This window comes from Kogia breviceps, chromosome 10 (assembly GCF_026419965.1).
Source record: "Kogia breviceps isolate mKogBre1 chromosome 10, mKogBre1 haplotype 1, whole genome shotgun sequence".
Lineage (NCBI taxonomy): Eukaryota > Metazoa > Chordata > Mammalia > Artiodactyla > Physeteridae > Kogia > Kogia breviceps.
In genome coordinates, this window is record NC_081319.1 from 76196327 (window position 1) to 76213228 (window position 16902).

Below are 16902 nucleotides of genomic sequence, written 5' to 3' on the forward strand. Positions count from 1 at the left end.
TCCTGTCACCGGAAGCGCTTTCCCCGCTTCCCAAAGTCAGAATTGGAAAAGACTTCGGAGGTCATTTATTCCCCCCTCCTCCATTATATGTAAAGGCACGGAGCAAAGCGGAGGGGGGGGGCGGCTGGAAATGAGAGGGGAACTGCCCGTTTTTGCCCCATACTTTTCTTTCCTTTCTCCTCCCGCCAACAGTTGTTTGCTTCTGTCCCCGCGCCCCCCCCCCGCATCCAGTATGTACCTCTTCCCTCCCAAAAAATCCAGAAACAGATAAAAATGGGGGCCATTTTATTAGAATCCAGGGATATCAGCTTTGGGCAGCAGCTGAGGGCAGCTTCACGTAACTCTTCATGGGGGGCAGTGGCCGGATCTTTCGGCCAGCCCAGCCCCCCTTGCGGTGCCATCGCCCACTGTTGGGCCTCTTTCCCAGCCAGCGGTTCCGCCCGGCCTTGCCGATGACCCGTTTGTTATGATCAACGTTGGATACTCGGCCCACTGTTGCTATGCACGTTTCCAGCACCTGACAGAGAAAGCAGATGGAGGGGAATGCACCATAGGGGGAAAGAGCCTGACATTGTTGAGAGCATGGACTCTTGGGAGACTTCTTACACTCAAGGAGAGAAGGGAGAGGAGGGGGGAAAGCACAACATAATTGAACCTGAGTGCAGGTCCTACAGTAGTTGAAAACAAAAAAGGCACTGTTCCCTACTCAATCATGGTGCCAGCCTGACAAGGTATGGCTAGTCACACGGCAAAAAAGGACAGACCCAGCTCGAGGCAGTTCTCAACATAAAACACCTGGGAGCTATCCTGGACAGGTTAGGTACATTCCAAAAATTCCTCCCTCGCTGATCCCTCGCACCTGCACCCCACACACCTGCATCTGCCTCTTAGAGGGCAGCTGGATGATGGCTGTCCCATTCACCTTCCGTAGCAGCACACCACAGGTCCCTGGGAAAGGGAGAAACAGCTTTGCGACCCTCCACAGAGCAGGAGGTGGGGGGCAGATTTCCAAGGGGCCACACCCCACACACTTTGAGGAGGAGAAACACTGAAGCAGGATGCATATAAGGTTTTAGGTCAAAACACAAGCACCTCTTCAGCCTTGTTTTTCCTTCTTTTTCTCTGACAGTGGACCAGATGTGGGCCCATGGGTTCATTGCAACCTCAGGTACCCCTTGGCCTTCCAAACTGTAAGATCCCAAGCAGCTCCTTTCTTCATACCTGCAGCTCGGATATACTGGGCCCCCCGGCCTGGCTCACTCTCCACATTGTTGATGAGGGTCCCCACTGGCAAGGCCCCAAGAGGGTGTGCATCCCCTTCCCGGGCAGCAACTAAAAGACAGAATTTCATCAGCACCAGAACCCTTGCAGCCTCCCAGCCCATACACATCTGGCGGCCATCTTTCACCTGCCATTCGGCCTATGTGGTCAGAGTTCAGAATTGTATCTCCAGCTTGCATGTTTTCTGTGGCAATGATCCAGCGTTTCCGGTTGCCCCCCGCAACCAGAGCTATGTCTGCTGACCTGTTCAGAGTGAGGCACAGGTAAGCAGACCATCTAGGCAGCCTCACATCTCCTGAAAAGCCACAGAGCAGTCATTCAGCCACACCACCACCTCACATCCCAAACTTGCCTACAGGGATCATAGCGGACAGTGATGACCTTCTCCTCAAAGGGTCCTGGCTTGGATTCCTGCTCGGGCCGGAACCGCAGAAAGTCAATCATTCGATAACGTTGCTTGTGGCCCCCACCAATACCGTGCACTTGGATTCGGCCTGTGGTCAGGACAGTGCAGGGACATGACCCCGGTCAGAAGAGTCAGTTCCCAGCATTGGGAACAGACCCATCCTAGGCAGAGAACAGCGCTCCCCAACGTTATGACCCAAACAGAAAATGATACAAATTTGCACAGCACAATGGAGTGAGGGTGAACACCTACATGGAGCTTGGTAAAAACATAATTATGATATTGAAATTGTATAAAACATCCAGATAAAATCTCTACAAATTACTGAATTCAGTAAGTTTACTGAGAGCCATGTAACTCGTGTTCAATTTCAACTATTGTCAATTTTTGAAGAGTGTGAAATGTCATATAACTTCCTGAGTATGTCCAGTTTTCTTCAACTGCCTAGATTATCTTTAGGAGCATAGACCACTTGTTTGTTGCTTTGTATTCTACTCTCTCACTCTTACACACATACTACATGCAGAAGGAGTCCAATAAATGCTTTTTAATTTCTCTGCCTGTATCAAAATACAGGCCTAGGATCCTACCATGTTTTTGCCCTTTACTGCTGAAATCTTCTTGTCCTTGCTCCCACCTGTGTGGTTTCGGCCCCCAGACTTCCTCATCTTCACTGGCATAACGGTATACTTGGTACGACTCTTCCAGGACACAAACTTAGCACTAAGGGCCACAGAGGTAAGGACTGGGCGGCAGGGAAGCAACATCGAGGGAGAGGGCAGCGGAAGGAGGACATTGTTTGTCACCTAGAGAGAAACAGAAATCTCTTTCACTTAAAAGCTAATTGAAGGAAAAGCTTCAGAGAACCAAGGGAGAGAGCACAAAGTTTAGCTTGTAGCCTCCTTCCTCCTGGAAGTCCCAGACCAGCTATCCAAAAACTCCACCCATCACAGCTTGCACAAATACCAGTTCGGAATGTTTATCTAGGTGTATGTGTGTTGATTACCTCTTCTCATCTGATCCTCTCACCTCTGAAGTATTTCTTCAATGGAATGTTCTCCCCTTCTTCCAAATTTGGCTCAAACTCTCCTTCTCCAAGAAACTTTTCCTTCCCTAAACAACTCTCTTCTCCAGGGCTGGTAACTTCCATACACCCATGTACCACCATTGGCATCAATGCCTTCTGCCCATTTTGCTGCATGTTTCTGAGAGTTTTTCAGATATGAACGGAGGGGAGAGATCATTTATGTCTTGTTCCCTGCTGAATTCCCAGCCCTTCACAAAGTAGGCTGGTTTGGTTTTGAATTTTAAGTATGCATCTGCCAAACTCTACCATAAGTCTGAAAGGTCCAGGGGAGGTAAGACTTAACTTTTCTTTTCTGTAACTCACCAGTCGCCCACTAGGAACCTTGAGATATCTTCATGTTAGGCTCCTATTCTGGGTATCTTGCCCTGAATTCTCTAATCTCGGTAGTAACTCATCCTTAATGGTTATAATAATGGTTAAGAGCCCAGGCTTTGAAGCCAGATTACCTAGCTCCAATGGTTGGTGTATGACCTTCGACTACTTATGTTTTCTCATATGTAAAATGGGAATATAATAACTATAAAGTGATTGAAAGCAATTAATTTATTTAGAACGTCTATTACTTATGCTTGGCTTATAAGAGACAATAAATGTTAGTTATTACTGAAACATGTACATTTGTCTGTAAAGCACTTTCACCTCCAGTATCTTGTCTGAGGAATACAGGGACCCTGTGAGATAGCAACACTTACAGAGGAGAAAGCTGAGGCTGAGAGTGACTTATCCAAGGTCACAGGCCGGCGTGACTCCTAACCAGACTCGCATCCCCCACCTCGCTTCTCCTGGAGCCCCCTCTCCGGCTGCCCGAACGGAAACAGCCACATTCCCGGGTAAGGTGGATTACCTGGGCGGCCAGGAACAGGCTTGGGCCGGGGAAGGCGGCAATCCGGGGCGTCAGGCTCAGAGAGCCAAGAGCGCGGGTCAGTGCCCTCAGGGCCATGAGTTGGGCCAGGCTCGGCTGGGCTCAGCACGCCACCATTACCTTTAGGCAGGCCGCCTGGTGCTACTGGATGACGCTAACAGGTCCCAGTTCCGTCGCTCCTTCATGACGTAAAAAGAGGCGGTCAGAGAACCCGAGACAAAGCTGGACACACACCTCTTATGCTCCCTGCTCGTGGTAGAGCCAATCCCCGGGTGGCTCTTAGGTCGCGTGACTGTGGAACAGGCCCCGCCCCTTGGAGCCGTCAAAACAATTGCCTCGAGCGGCAGCCATGATGGATTTAAAGGCGCAGTACCGGCAAGAGCGGCAGCCAGACCGACGGACTGAGGGTGAGTCTTTGAGGGTACCTCTGGGGCTGAGAGTTGAAGTCCCGCTACCTCTTTCCTGCACACCCAGACAAATGAACAAATGAGCCCCTCCGACCGAACTTACACAACTCCAGTCAGCCTTAAAAACTCCGCCCCCCCCGCGATTCTTCCCGCCCCTCTGCGTCCAGACAGAGGGACTGACGGCCTGCCCCGCCCCCTGCGCTACAGACTGACTCAGTGACCTCCGGATTGTCAGGCCCGGGTCCGAGTCACGCCGTCCACCCGCACCACCTCCCGTCACCCCTGCCCATCTCACTCTATCCCCACCCTGGGCCTCAGGGCAGGTCGACAACCTGGGACACTTCACCGCATTCCCAGGCCCGGGAGACCAGCTCCCAGCGCCGCGTTTCCCTGTGATCCCGCAGCCGCTCAGCAGACTTGCCATTCTTCCCTGCATCATCGGGCGTCTGGGAGGTACCCTAAGGTGACTCCTCTCAGAGCCTGTTAGTATGTGATCATGATAGACACAAAACCATAGAAATGACTGGGCTAGGAGTGACCAGGTCTTCCTCCTCACCCTTTCCCAGACACACCCCTTGCCGCAGGTCTCAGATCAAATCTCACTCCCTTCTTGGGAGAAAATAGCTCTCCAGGCTCGGGGTGGGAGGTTGGCTTGGGGAAGGAGGAGGGACATTGGTCGTCTTTGAAGACCTGTAGGCAGGGGAGGGAGGGCGTTTGTCCTGGGTGGGGCTCCATGCCAGGTCCTCTGGGTGGCTGTGAAGTGGTGAGAGAAGGGGTGGGAACTCTGGGCTTCTGGACTTTGGGCAGGGCAGATCCTTCTGAGTTCCTGGCTGTTTGAACAGAGTTTCTTCTGAGCTCCTGCCTGAACACCACAACCAAGGGCTATATACAGGTAAGAAAACTTCAAAGATGAGAAACAAGGCCCTTTTGAGGAAGTAGGAAGACAGCCTGAGACCTGGGGTTTCAGGCTAGTGGGGAAAGAGGCAGAGCTGACCAGGTTTGGAGATGCTGGCCTTAGCCCCGTGGGTGACGCAACCTGAAGACTTTGAGTCTCTAGGCCCTTCTCATCTGGGTCTTGTGATGAAGGCTCCTCTCTTTTTCTTCTCCCTCTCTTTCTTGGTTTAACTTTGAAACCTATTCCTTCCCCTATTTTGAAAACTGCACTATTTTCTGCATACCTCTGGTCTGCTTTAACTCCATTCCCTTTGTAGCTCTCTCGGACACCCTCTGTGTTCCCTATAGTGCTATCTTTCCGCTCCTGATTCCTTTTCCTAACCCAAGCTCTCTCTCCAGCTCCTTTTCTATTGTGTTCCTTAGTTCTAAATCCCTCTGCTACTTCTCAGCACCTTTGTTCTTTCTACCGTTTTTCGTTCAAGTCAATTTGTCTCCCTCTCTCTTTCCCACGACCTTAGCTTTGTGTCTAGTGTCATCACAGGCTGCCTCCCCACTGGTCACTCTCTCTCTCCAGTTAAACCACAGGGTCCCCCCCTACTGGTTCTCGTCCCTTCATTTGGATCTCTCCCACCCAAGGCACTCAGCCACTCTTTCCAATCTTTACCCCGCCTGAGCTCTGTTGTTTTTCTGTAGCCCAGGCAAGGTCCCCCAGCCAGGATGTCGGGCCTGGTATTGGGACAGCGGGATGAGCCTGCAGGGCACCGGCTCAGCCAGGAGGAGATCCTGGGGAGCACTCGTCTGGTGAGCCAAGGGTTGGAGGCCCTCCACAGTGAACACCAGGCTGTGCTGCAAAGCCTCTCCCAAACCATCGAGTGTCTGCAGCAGGGAGGCCATGAAGAAGGGCTGGTTCATGAGAAGGCCCGGCAGCTGCGCCGTTCCATGGAAAACATCGAGCTGGGGCTGAGTGAGGCCCAGGTGAGGGGGAGGAGATGGTGCCAAGTGGCCCAGGGTAGATGGAGGAGCAGTTGTCTGATTAGGGCTTTGAGGTCACTCGGGATCCCCTTGTCCTAATTGCTTGCATTCATTCACCCAGTAAATATGTATTAAGCTTCTACCATGTGCTAGGCACTACTCTCCTGGACACTAGAGACACATTACTGAACAAGAACAGCCATAAACCTTTGCCCTCTTGGAGCTTACGTTCTAGCTGGGGGAGGCAGACAATACACGAATAAATAAGTGATTCAGTATGCCACAATGATAACTGTTAAGGATAAAAGGATAAAAATAAAGCAAGGAAGGGGACTGGGGCATATGGGGAGAGGATACAGTTTGAGATAGGGTGGTCAATAAAAGCCTCGTTGAAAAGGCGCCATTTGAGCAAAGATTTGAAGATGATGGAATGAGTCACACAGTAAACAGGGGAAGAGCATCCTAAACAGAGTGGACAGCAAGTGCAAAGGCCCCGACCTGGAGCCTTCCCGATGAGTTCACTGAGGGGCCAGTGTGGCTGCAGGACAGTGAATGAGGGCAAGCAAAATAGAAAATGAAGTTGGAGAGGTGGTGGAGGCAGGGTACAGATCCTGTGGAACTGTAGGCCATTGTAAGGACTTGGCTTCTACTTTGAGTGAGATAGAAGCTATTGGAATGTTTTGAGTAGAGAAGTGATATGGTTTAACCTTTTAAAAGGATCATTTGGCTGCAGGGTTGAGACCAGACTCTAGGGGAACAAGGGCAGAAACAGGGAGGCCAGTGAGGAGGCAATTCTCATAATCCAGGTGGGACTTGATGGTGGCCTGGCCCAGGGCGGTAGCTCTGGAGGTGGTGAGAGATTGGATTCAGGGTATGTTTTGAAGGTAGAGTCATCACTACCCAACCCTTCCTCCTGGCCCCTGCCAGTCTTGGCGGCTTCTCTCCCGCCTATCCCTCAACACTCCTATCCAGAGCCCGGCACTCACAGGATTGCCCACCTAGGTGATGCTGGCTTTGGCCAACCACCTGAGCACAGTGGAGTCGGAGAAACAGAAGCTGCGGGCTCAGGTCCGGCGGCTGTGCCAGGAGAACCAGTGGCTCCGGGACGAGCTAGCAGGCACCCAGCAGCGGCTGCAGCGCAGCGAACAGGCCGTGGCTCAGCTGGAGGAGGAAAAGAAGCACCTAGAGTTCCTGGGACAGCTGCGTCAGTATGACGAGGATGGGCACACCGCGGTGAGCATGTGCAGGCGAGGCTGGCTGGGGGGTGGACAGCTGGGAGTCACCACAGATATGGGGGCAATTGTTTCATCATCCACAAGGGCCAGCAGCCCTGCCCAGCCGGCCCCCACCTGGCAGATTTCAGGTCCTGACACCAACTCCAGAAGACAGCAAGGGAGAAACAAGAGTCACTCATTCAGTCAACATTTGATCAAATGACTACTGTATGTCAGGCGCAATGCACTCTGCTGGGGATGCAAAGTAAACAAGGCAGAGTTCCTGCTCTGACAATAATAGGTTTTTCTGGGGGGGACAGATAGGCATTTGGACAATTCCAGTTCAGAATCCTGAGCTCTGCAATTAGGGAAAGCACAGCCCAGTTGAGCAAGTCCTAAAATTTGCTCTCAAAATGTGTGGAATTTAACCCTCACTCAACAGGCATTTATACATCTCTGCGCCTTAGGCAATGCAAGAAGATGTGTGGCAGGTAGATGTAAAGAACTACAAAAGAGAGTTTCTGCCTTCTTGAGCTTATAGTGTAGCTGTAGGAACAAGGCTTACATGTGAGAACACGTATGTGACAACACAAACAGCAAGTGCCCAGTGCTGGAGGAGTGGTTCAGGCGGTGTGGGAGGGATCCCAGGGAGATAGGTTCCCGGGGGCTGGAATGGTCTGAAAGATCCACAGAGGAGGCAGGGAACAGGGATGGGCAAGATTTAGGTTGGAGCTTTAAAATTTTATTTTATTTATTTTTTAATTTGGTTTAGGAATTGGGATGGATTTTGGTCGTCTGTGAGGGAGAGGGAGGAGCTTTCTAGACTGGGGTGTGTGTGTGTGTGTGTGTGTGTGTGTGTGTGTGTGTGTGTGTGAGATAGATTCATAGATAAGGCACCAGGGCTGGAAAGGTGGTCTGACCCAGGGAAGGTGGGATGATTTGTTTGGGACACACTGGTGAATCTGGGCAGGGGATTTGAAAGTGTTTGTACAAGGCTGCAGTGCCTGGTGGGGTGAAGCATTTTTGCCTGGTGTGAAAGTAGGTTATTCAGTGAGGATTGGGCACTACATACAGCGTGAGTGGTGGCAGATGAAGGGTGTCAGGCTGAGCTAGACACTTTGGGTACGTGTCAATAAGATAGGACACACCCCTGCCCTCAGGAGAGACAGGACAGACATGTAATCAGTGTAAACACACAGGGATCAACACGGGACTATAATTACAAGAGTTGAGGGGGAGAGAGGTGGAGGATGAGGGTGCTTAGGAAGGAAGGAAGCTCTCTGGATGTGAAGGAAGGGAAAGTCATGAGATTTTGGCTGAAGCATCTCTTGTTTTTGTTTTGTTGCTGTTATTTTTTGTCTTTTGGGCCGTGCCGTGCGGCATGCGGCATCTTAGTTCTCGGACCAGGGATCGAACCCGTGCCCCCTGCAGTGGAAGCACGGCGTCTTAAACACTGGACTGCCAGGGAAGTCCCCATCTCTCATTTTTTATGAACAAGAGAGGCCTAAGCTTGGTGGGACAGATGCTGGCCTTCCTAGGGGCAGGGACATGAACAAGGGACTTGTCCTAGGCCCCACCTGTCAATGATTTCATGGTTTAGAGGGGGCTTGAAGAGGCTACTGAGGCTATCTTGGCCCAGACAATGCTGCTTCTTCCCTTCCAGGAGGAGAAGGAAGGTGATGCCTCCAAGGATTCCCTGGATGACCTCTTCCCCAATGAGGAGGAAGAGGACCCCAGCAATGGCTGTGAGTCTGCCTCTGGAGTTGGAGGGTGAAGGGGGGGCATCAGGAGGCTGGTCGCAGCTGTGACCCACCCTGAACACAGGATTCTCACCAGCCAGGAATAGGTTTTCCACTTCCTCTGGAGATGGGCCAGGGACCAGTACTTTGATTTCCTCAGCTTCCCCCTTATTCATCAACATGTATTAAGCACTTAGCCCGTGTCAGGCACTGTGCTGGGCACCAGGGAGACGACACAGGTCTCGCCAGTAAGGAGCTCACAGTCGAGTGGAAGAGTGACCCTGGAGGGGAAGAGCATGAGCTCCTCAAGGGAAAGGACCAGGTGTTTCTTATCTTTGTATCCCTGGCACAGCCTGTGCCTCATGCTTATTGAGTAGTTTGTTGAATGAATGACTGACTGGGTGAACAAATGGGATTGTGATGGGCACGGGGCAAGGGAATGGGCAAAAGAGTAGCAGTTGAGGCAGGTCTATGCAGGGAGCCTGGTGGGGGGGGTAGGCACAGGCATGGAACAAGTCTTGGAGTGGGGTGGGGAGGGCAGACAGCAAAGGGAGAGGCAGCGTCATCTGAGGCAGTCTCCTGTCTTTTTCTGCAATGGTGTAGTGTCCCGTGGCCCTGGTGCCCAGCACAGTGGCTATGAGATCCCAGCGAGGTTGCGGACGCTGCACAACTTGGTGATCCAGTATGCAGCCCAGGGTCGCTATGAGGTAGCTGTGCCACTCTGCAAGCAGGCACTGGAGGACCTGGAGCGCACGTCTGGCCGCGGCCACCCCGACGTGGCCACTATGCTCAACATCCTGGCTCTGGTGTATCGGTGAGTACGGCCTCCTCCTCCCACGAACCTGCCTCCACGTTCTCGCCTTGATCCGCCTTTGGCTCTCGTTCTTCCTCTCCACAGGGAACCTCTTCTCCCTCCCACCTGGGGGCTTTCTTCTATACCAGACTTATTCTTTCATACCTGAGCCCTTGACCTCAGAGAATACTCATCCCTCAGGTTTTTTGCTTCTCTTGTCTCTCCTCTGGGGAGGGTCTCCTTCTCTGTTTCTGTCTCTTGCATCTTATGCCTTATGGCCTTCTCTGGGCATGGCAACTCTCAGCGTGTGTCAGTGAACCCCTCTCACTGCTCCCACCAGGCTTCCTGTCTCCTCATGGGGGGGGGGGCAATCCCTAAATGTACCTCAGTTGTCCCAAAGGGAAGGAAGTAAGGAGATGGCTTAGGGCCGGAGTTCGGGCTAACCCCTTGCCACTTTTGTCCTCTTACAGGGACCAGAATAAGTATAAGGAAGCTGCCCTCCTGCTGAATGATGCCCTCAGCATCCGGGAGAGCACCTTGGGCCGGGACCACCCTGCTGTCAGTATTCCTTGCCCTCCTTCCGCTGTGCTCTCTCAGCTTGTTCATCTGCTTCCCCCAGCACACTCCCTGGGGGTTCTCAGGAGGGAGGCATGAAGACTTATTTCTCCCAGGCACTGTCTGCTGATCCTAGTGGTTCTCAACTCTCTGAGACCCAATGACTCCTTCTTATAATGAATATTTTCCTAAAACTTAACTCGTAGATAATGTAACCAACCTACCCGTATAATTTCCTCAAAAGTTGAATGATACCCAATATAAAAGAGAAACAAGGAAAGTAATTTATGATAAAATAATACGTATAATACATTACAGAAAAATGAAAATGCAAAACAATAACAGTTGTGTTGAGTACAACAATGCTAGAAGACATAATATAGTAGTCTGATATATAATGACTGAATAACTTTAGATTTAGAAGTAAAACCAGTAAGTCATTCTACATAAAAGTACATATTAGAAAAATGACAGAGCAGAAGAATTGGCACATGCAAGATTAAAATCCAGTGTTAGAATAAGTAATAATGGACCAGATTTATTTGTCTGTGATAAGAGAGAGAGAGAGATAACCTTAAGTAGGGATAGCATGCCAAGACAAATGCTAGACTTGTCAAAGTGGAGACAATGAGAAATAAGATATTTTTGAAAATAAGCTGACTGTGGAAAAAGAATTCCCTGTGTTATTATGACACATGATAGGCAGGGATGATGTATCTCAGAAAACATAACTCCTGTCTTGATATCCCACCAAGCATCAAAGCTTATATTCAGCGTTTGAAAGTCTGGCAGGACATTCAAAAGATGCCTGAGCTGACTTTGGGAAAAGAATTCCCTGTGTTATGACACGTGATAGGCAGGGATGATGTATCTCAGAAAACATAACTCCTGTCTTGATATCCCACCAAGCATCAAAGCTTATATTCAGTGTTTGAAAGTCTGGCAGGACATTGAAAAGTTGCCTGAGCTGTCCCACACAGGCAGTACATCTGTAGCATCCTTGCCTCCCCAAAGGGCCCCAATATTTATGGCAACCAAAAAAAACCCCTGCCTCCAGAAATGTCTAAAAATCTATTTAGAGGGTGATACCACCCCCATGGAGAACCTCAGAGCCACGGGGGTCAGTACTTTCCCCTCTGCCGCCTCTGGTTCGGGTGGCAGAGTCCATTTGTCTGGGCGTTGTGCAGCGTGGGGCCCTGCTGTTCAAGGACCTTTGCAGCACCAGTTCCTGATGGGGCCAGGCCTGTCTTCCTAGGTGGCTGCCACACTCAATAATCTGGCTGTGCTCTATGGCAAGAGGGGCAAATACAAGGAGGCGGAGCCGCTGTGCCAGCGGGCCCTGGAGATTCGAGAAAAGGTGACTGTGCCCTCTGCCTGTCCTTCCCTGTTGCGGTGACCCCTCCTCCACCATCTCTCTTCTGATATACCCTTGCCCCTCACTTCTTTTCGTCTCACCCCCCCCATCTCTGCCTTATTCCCTGTTCCATCATTCCGTTCCCCCTGCTCCCTGCATGGGCACGTGCACGCGCACACACGTGCACACGCACACACACACACACACAAGCACACACATAATCACAGCCATCTGTCTGTCCTTTGTACTCCTCCAGGTCCTGGGCACCAACCACCCAGATGTGGCAAAGCAGCTGAACAACCTGGCCCTGTTGTGCCAAAACCAGGGCAAGTATGAGGCTGTGGAGCGCTATTACCGGCGGGCGCTGGCCATCTATGAGGGGCAGCTGGGGCCGGACAACCCTAATGTAGCCCGGACCAAGAACAACCTGGTGAGGGCAAAGGTGGTGGGAGGTGGGGAGGGGAAGCACCATAGTCTGGTACACGGACCTCATCGCCTTTGTGCCCAGCTCTGGGGCTGCCGTTGGGGCTGAGGGGTCTGCTTCCTTCCCGTGGGAAGGCAGAAGTTCCATAGGCTCTTGGGAGTGGAGTGGACCGGGAACACCCTGGACCCTGCAGCTAGACAAAGAGGTGTGAGGTGGATCTCTGGGGAAAGTCATAAAGAGACCAAGAAGTGGAAATCCCAGGCCTGGCGGAGACCTTATCTCTACCTCTTGCTCCTGTGTTTTTGCCTTCCTGCCCCCAGGCTTCCTGTTACCTGAAACAAGGGAAGTATGCTGAGGCTGAGACACTCTACAAAGAGATCCTGACCCGTGCTCATGTGCAGGAGTTCGGGTCTGTGGATGGTGAGTGGTGAGGGCCTGGGCAGGGAGCTGCAGGGAGGAAAGGAAATGCAGACCAAAGGTTGGGAGGTTGACCACAGTGGTTCCCAAGGGGGAGCCAGACCCCTTTAGTCCAGCCCTGTCGGCCTCTGGGTCCTGGCCCCCCCTGTACTGTCCAGCTCCATTCTCTAACCTTGCCACCCCATCCCATGTATCACCCCCAGACGACCACAAGCCCATCTGGATGCATGCAGAGGAGCGGGAGGAAATGAGCAAAGTGAGTGGGGGGCCCAGCCTGGGGAGCCCGAGGCTACCAGGGCTTCTGACTTACTCCTGCCCCAGCCCAGCTCCTCATTCCCCATCCAAGCACCAGCCCCAGGTGCATGGTGCCTTCCCCAGCCCAGCCTGCACCCCAGCCCTGCGCCAGCTTGTACCCCAGCGTCTCAGTACTCTCATCTCTGGCCTCACCTCCCCCTTTGTCCTCCTGCAGAGCCGGCACCGTGAGGGCAGCACGCCCTACGCCGAGTATGGAGGCTGGTACAAGGCCTGCAAAGTGAGCAGGTGAGCTGCGGGTGAGCAGCCGGCTTGGCCTCCGATGCCCTCCATCCAAGCCTGGCTTCCGGCTTCCTGGACCTTCCCCTTCTTCCCTTGGACCTTCCCTCGGCCTTAGCTCTGCTCCCTCTCTCTCCTGCTTGTTTTCTGAGTCCATCTTCTTTTCCTTCCCTGGTCTCCCCTGTCACAGCCCCACAGTAAACACGACCCTGAGAAACCTCGGAGCTCTGTACAGGCGCCAGGGAAAGCTGGAGGCAGCTGAGACCCTGGAGGAATGTGCCCTGCGTTCCCGGAAACAGGTCAGAGACCAAGAGGGGAAGGAGGTTTGCAAGGTAGGGCCCTGGGGACAGGATGGAGGACCACTGAGGCTGCTTGTGACTCTCTGAAGGGTAAGAGGAGAGGCTGAGGAGGAAGACAGGAGAGGCAGGTAAGACTCTTTTGTGACTGTGGTTGTTTTTTAAGTGTGTTCTTACCCCCTACCTGCCCTTTGTGGTCAGGACTCCAAGTTCAGGGTTCACTTCACTAAATGGAACTGTTATGGGAAGACCTGCCTTTTGATAACGTGAAGAATCTTCTGAGGCGGGGCACGGGCAGTGTGGCTGAGAGGGTTGTGGTTGAGGGGAGCCCTGAACCGGAGTTTCTCAAATTGAGGGTCTTGACTCAGTGGGTCCTGAAATCAATTCAGTGTGGGCCTCGGCTAAAGATCGATGTGTATCTTTATGTAGGAACGCATTGCAAATAGAAAAGGTGAGTGTTTCCTTTCCAGTATGTGTGTACTGGGAAGTCTCAAAGAAAAATGTTTTCTTTGTTGCGGCTGATGGTGAGAAAAAGTTTGGAAGCCCCATCCTGAGGAGTTCAGAAGTGGGAAGTCCCAGCTCCTTCCTTTTCCTTCCAGGGCACTGACCCTATCAGCCAGACCAAGGTGGCTGAGCTGCTTGGGGAGGGTGACAGTGGAAGGACCTCCCAGGAGGGCCTTGGGGGCAGTGTGAAATTCGAGGGAGGTGAAGATGCCTCAGTGGCTGTGGAGTGGTCGGGGGTAAGTCTGATCGTCGCCCCTTGATCTCTCCTGCCTCTCCTGCTGGTGGTGGTGAGAGGCTCTGAGCGTGTAGGATGCGTGCAGGATGTGCGTGTCGGAGGGGACGTTGTCCCCATCCCGGTTCAGTTAGCCCATCCCTCTCAGGGGTCTCTCTGCAAGCCCGCTGTTGACCAGGCTCTTGTTTTCAGTCGCTGGGCTTTTGGGGGGAGGGGGAGGTGTGCAGAATAAATGGCAGGAGTTGACTCAGAGGCCAGTCTGCCTGAGATCCCCTTAGCTTCTGTTCCCCATCCCTCTCTGCCAGGATGGCAGTGGGGCCCTGCAGAGGAGCGGCTCTCTGGGCAAGATCCGAGATGTGCTTCGTAGAAGCAGCGAACTCCTGGTGAGGAAGCTCCAGGGGACCGAGCCCCGGCCCTCCAGGTACACACTAAGACTGAGATATGGCAGAGTAGGCAGGTGAGCCCTGGCCTCCAACTCCGCTTGGCCCCTCATCTCTGGAGGAGAAGAATCTTGGAGAGAAACGTGGAGGAGGTCACTGGGGTGGCCGTGGAGAGAGAGTGTGGGAAAAATGGGTGCCCCAGTGCAGGGACAACAGTACCTGAGCAGATGCTGGTGACTGATGAAGACAAGAGAGTGCGTGTATGTGTGCAGGGGGTGGGGTCAGATGGTGGGGAGACAATTATCTTGAGTGTGCGTGGTGGTGCCCAAGAGTCCCAAGCGTTAGGGCCACCCATGGGAAGAGAAGAGGCCTCGATTCTTTCTTTTCCATTTTAGCGGCAACATGAAGCGGGCGGCCTCCTTGAACTATCTGAACCAACCCAGTGCAGCACCCCTCCAGGTGAGAGCAGTGCTCGTGAGTGTATTGGTGGGTGAGGAAGAAAGGATAAGCCCAGTGGGGAGAGGGGGAGAGTCATCTGGGATGAAGGCTTTGCCAGGGAATTGGAGGTGGGCAGACAGGAATCAAGCAGCTTGTTGGGGGTGGTGACCGCCAAGGGACAGTTTCGGGCCAGAGATAGTAGCAAATAAATTAATCAGGAGGGGAACAGGAATGAATGTTCTCTAAATGGGTACTTTGGAATTATGAATAATTCAGGAATGATTTGGGGATACTAATTGCTCTGCCCCTATAGCCACCATACTCCTCACCTTGGGGACTCAGCAGTAGATGAGAAGGGAAAAAGAAAAAAAAAAGCATTAACTCATCTCCATTTGAGAAAACAGCAATGACTTTTTTTTTTTTTTTGGAGAACTGTTCTCTGCTTTATTTCATTAGTGATGTCAGTGAGAAATTTTGCAAAGGCTGTATTGATGAGAATTAGTCTCTATAAGGTTACCCCGAAGCACTTTTACATCATGATATTGTAGAGATCGTATAAAGACTGTACAAGTTATATAACAAGAAGTGAGTGTCTGTTAAAGAAGTAGCAATGACATTTTAATGGGAAACGACCACCTGTATCAACACATTCAGAGTATATGCCAATATTCATGTGGTTCTTCCAGGTATTTTCTCCACCAGATTGTGGCCTTCTGGGAAATCATAGCAAAGACTAAACAAAGCCCAGAGCTTGGGGTTGAGGTTACAGGCTCCATCCTAGGTCCAGAGAGAGACTGCAGCTGTGAGATGAATAAGACTCCAGGGGACAGTCTTTGGGAGGCTGAGGTCCCTGGGCTGATGGCATGCTATTGTCTATTTCAGGTCTCCCGAGGCCTCAGTGCCAGCAGTATGGACCTCTCTTCAAGCAGCTGACATTCAACCCACTCCCCCCCCAGGTCTGCTGGGTCCCCCACACAGCCCTCACAGCATTCCCTATTGCTCCTGGCTCTTCCAGCCCCAAGGTGGGACAGTGAAGGGGGAGCCGTTAACCAGAAGATTGCTGCTGCCCTTAGGGTCTCAGCTCCCTCCTCAGGAATCCCCCTCAGGAAGGACCCTCAGGACATCCTCTCCCCACCCTGTGGTCCTCTAGAGTAGCTAGCTCTACTACTAGGGGACCCAGAGTGGGTAAGGAGCAGGTATGCACCTCAGAGATGCTGCCTGCTGCTGGCTTTTCTGTCAGAGGGTTTGGGTCTGGCCAGCCAACCTGCCTTGCCCTGGCCTCTCTTGTTCCCTCTGCTGCCTCACTTCAGGTCCATGTATTTCACTTTATCTAAATAAAAGAATCAGGTAACCATGCAGCCACTTGAGTCCTAACTGAAGAGGGTAGGAAGCAAGGGTGGTGTTGGGGCCGCTCACAGAAGGGTGAGGGGCAGTGACGGATGGGGCAATAGGAGGAATGTTGCTTCTTGGATCTCCTCTCTTCCTTCCCCTGTTCATATCCTCTCCAGCAGGGCCTGCAGGAAGGCGTCTGGGGGATGGGGGGAGGCCCACAACCCAAGGAGAAGGTGCTGTGGACTGCGTTGTCAGGGACATGTGGCGGCCATGTGGCAGGACCCTGGAGTCCTGGCGCCACTGCTCCTGGCCTGTGAGGCCCTCTGTGGTGGCCCCTCCTCCTCCCAGCTGCTTGGGGGAAGGGAGGTCTAAGCAGGCCTGGGGGGCCCTCTGGAGCCAGAGGGGGATGAGGCACTTACTATCCATACCCTCTCGGCATATCCTGGAGGCCCAGCAGCAGCTGGGGCCCATCTTCCAAAGCTTGACTCCTCCTGACCCGCCTCCTACACCCCTTGCTGCTTTCACAACAAAGAAAGAATGTGGGGGTGGTGGCGCTGGGGGTGGGGGGCGCCTGGAACAAGGGCTGTACTGGGCCTCCCCACAGCTGGAGACTTGGCCATGCCCTGACACAGCCCAGACTGCCTGGAGATGGACTTGGGATGAATTTGTCAGTTTAACAGCCTTCAGCCTGGTGTTCAGAGAGCCCAGTCTCTCTCTATCTTTGGGTTCAGATTGGTCCAGAGCCAAACCAGACCCTAGCCATGCACTGGTCCTCCTCTTCTCC

General features: G+C 52.5%; 2 protein-coding genes across 6 annotated transcripts; one reads left to right on the top strand and one right to left on the bottom strand.

The window, feature by feature from the left end:
* Nucleotides 1-268: 268 nt before the first annotated feature.
* On the bottom strand, nt 269-4563 carry MRPL2 (mitochondrial ribosomal protein L2). The gene is made up of 8 exons (XM_059078212.2): nt 4376-4563; nt 3619-3815; nt 2325-2493; nt 1634-1775; nt 1409-1524; nt 1222-1332; nt 875-948; nt 269-517 (listed from the first exon to the last, which is right to left on the bottom strand). Exons 2-8 carry the CDS (start codon nt 3712-3714, stop codon nt 305-307), a joined length of 921 nt encoding a protein of 306 aa, XP_058934195.1. The 5' UTR covers nt 3715-3815; nt 4376-4563; the 3' UTR covers nt 269-304.
* Nucleotides 3767-16144, top strand: KLC4 (kinesin light chain 4). Of its 5 annotated transcripts, none has more exons than XM_067006239.1 (17): nt 3767-4043; nt 4851-4935; nt 5631-5912; nt 6912-7142; nt 8787-8868; nt 9466-9676; nt 10126-10213; nt 11466-11567; nt 11821-11994; nt 12309-12408; nt 12609-12661; nt 12875-12945; nt 13127-13235; nt 13832-13972; nt 14274-14389; nt 14744-14807; nt 15669-16144. In XM_067006239.1, exons 3-17 carry the CDS (start codon nt 5655-5657, stop codon nt 15717-15719), a joined length of 1851 nt encoding a protein of 616 aa, XP_066862340.1. In that variant the 5' UTR covers nt 3767-4043; nt 4851-4935; nt 5631-5654; the 3' UTR covers nt 15720-16144. The 5 variants fall into 5 exon arrangements, with proteins under 5 accessions (XP_066862340.1, XP_066862339.1, XP_058934187.1 ...); XM_067006238.1 differs by having other exon boundaries at nt 3934-4043; nt 4886-4935; XM_059078202.2 differs by lacking the exon at nt 3767-4043 and adding an exon at nt 4222-4506.
* Nucleotides 16145-16902: the final 758 nt, after the last annotated feature.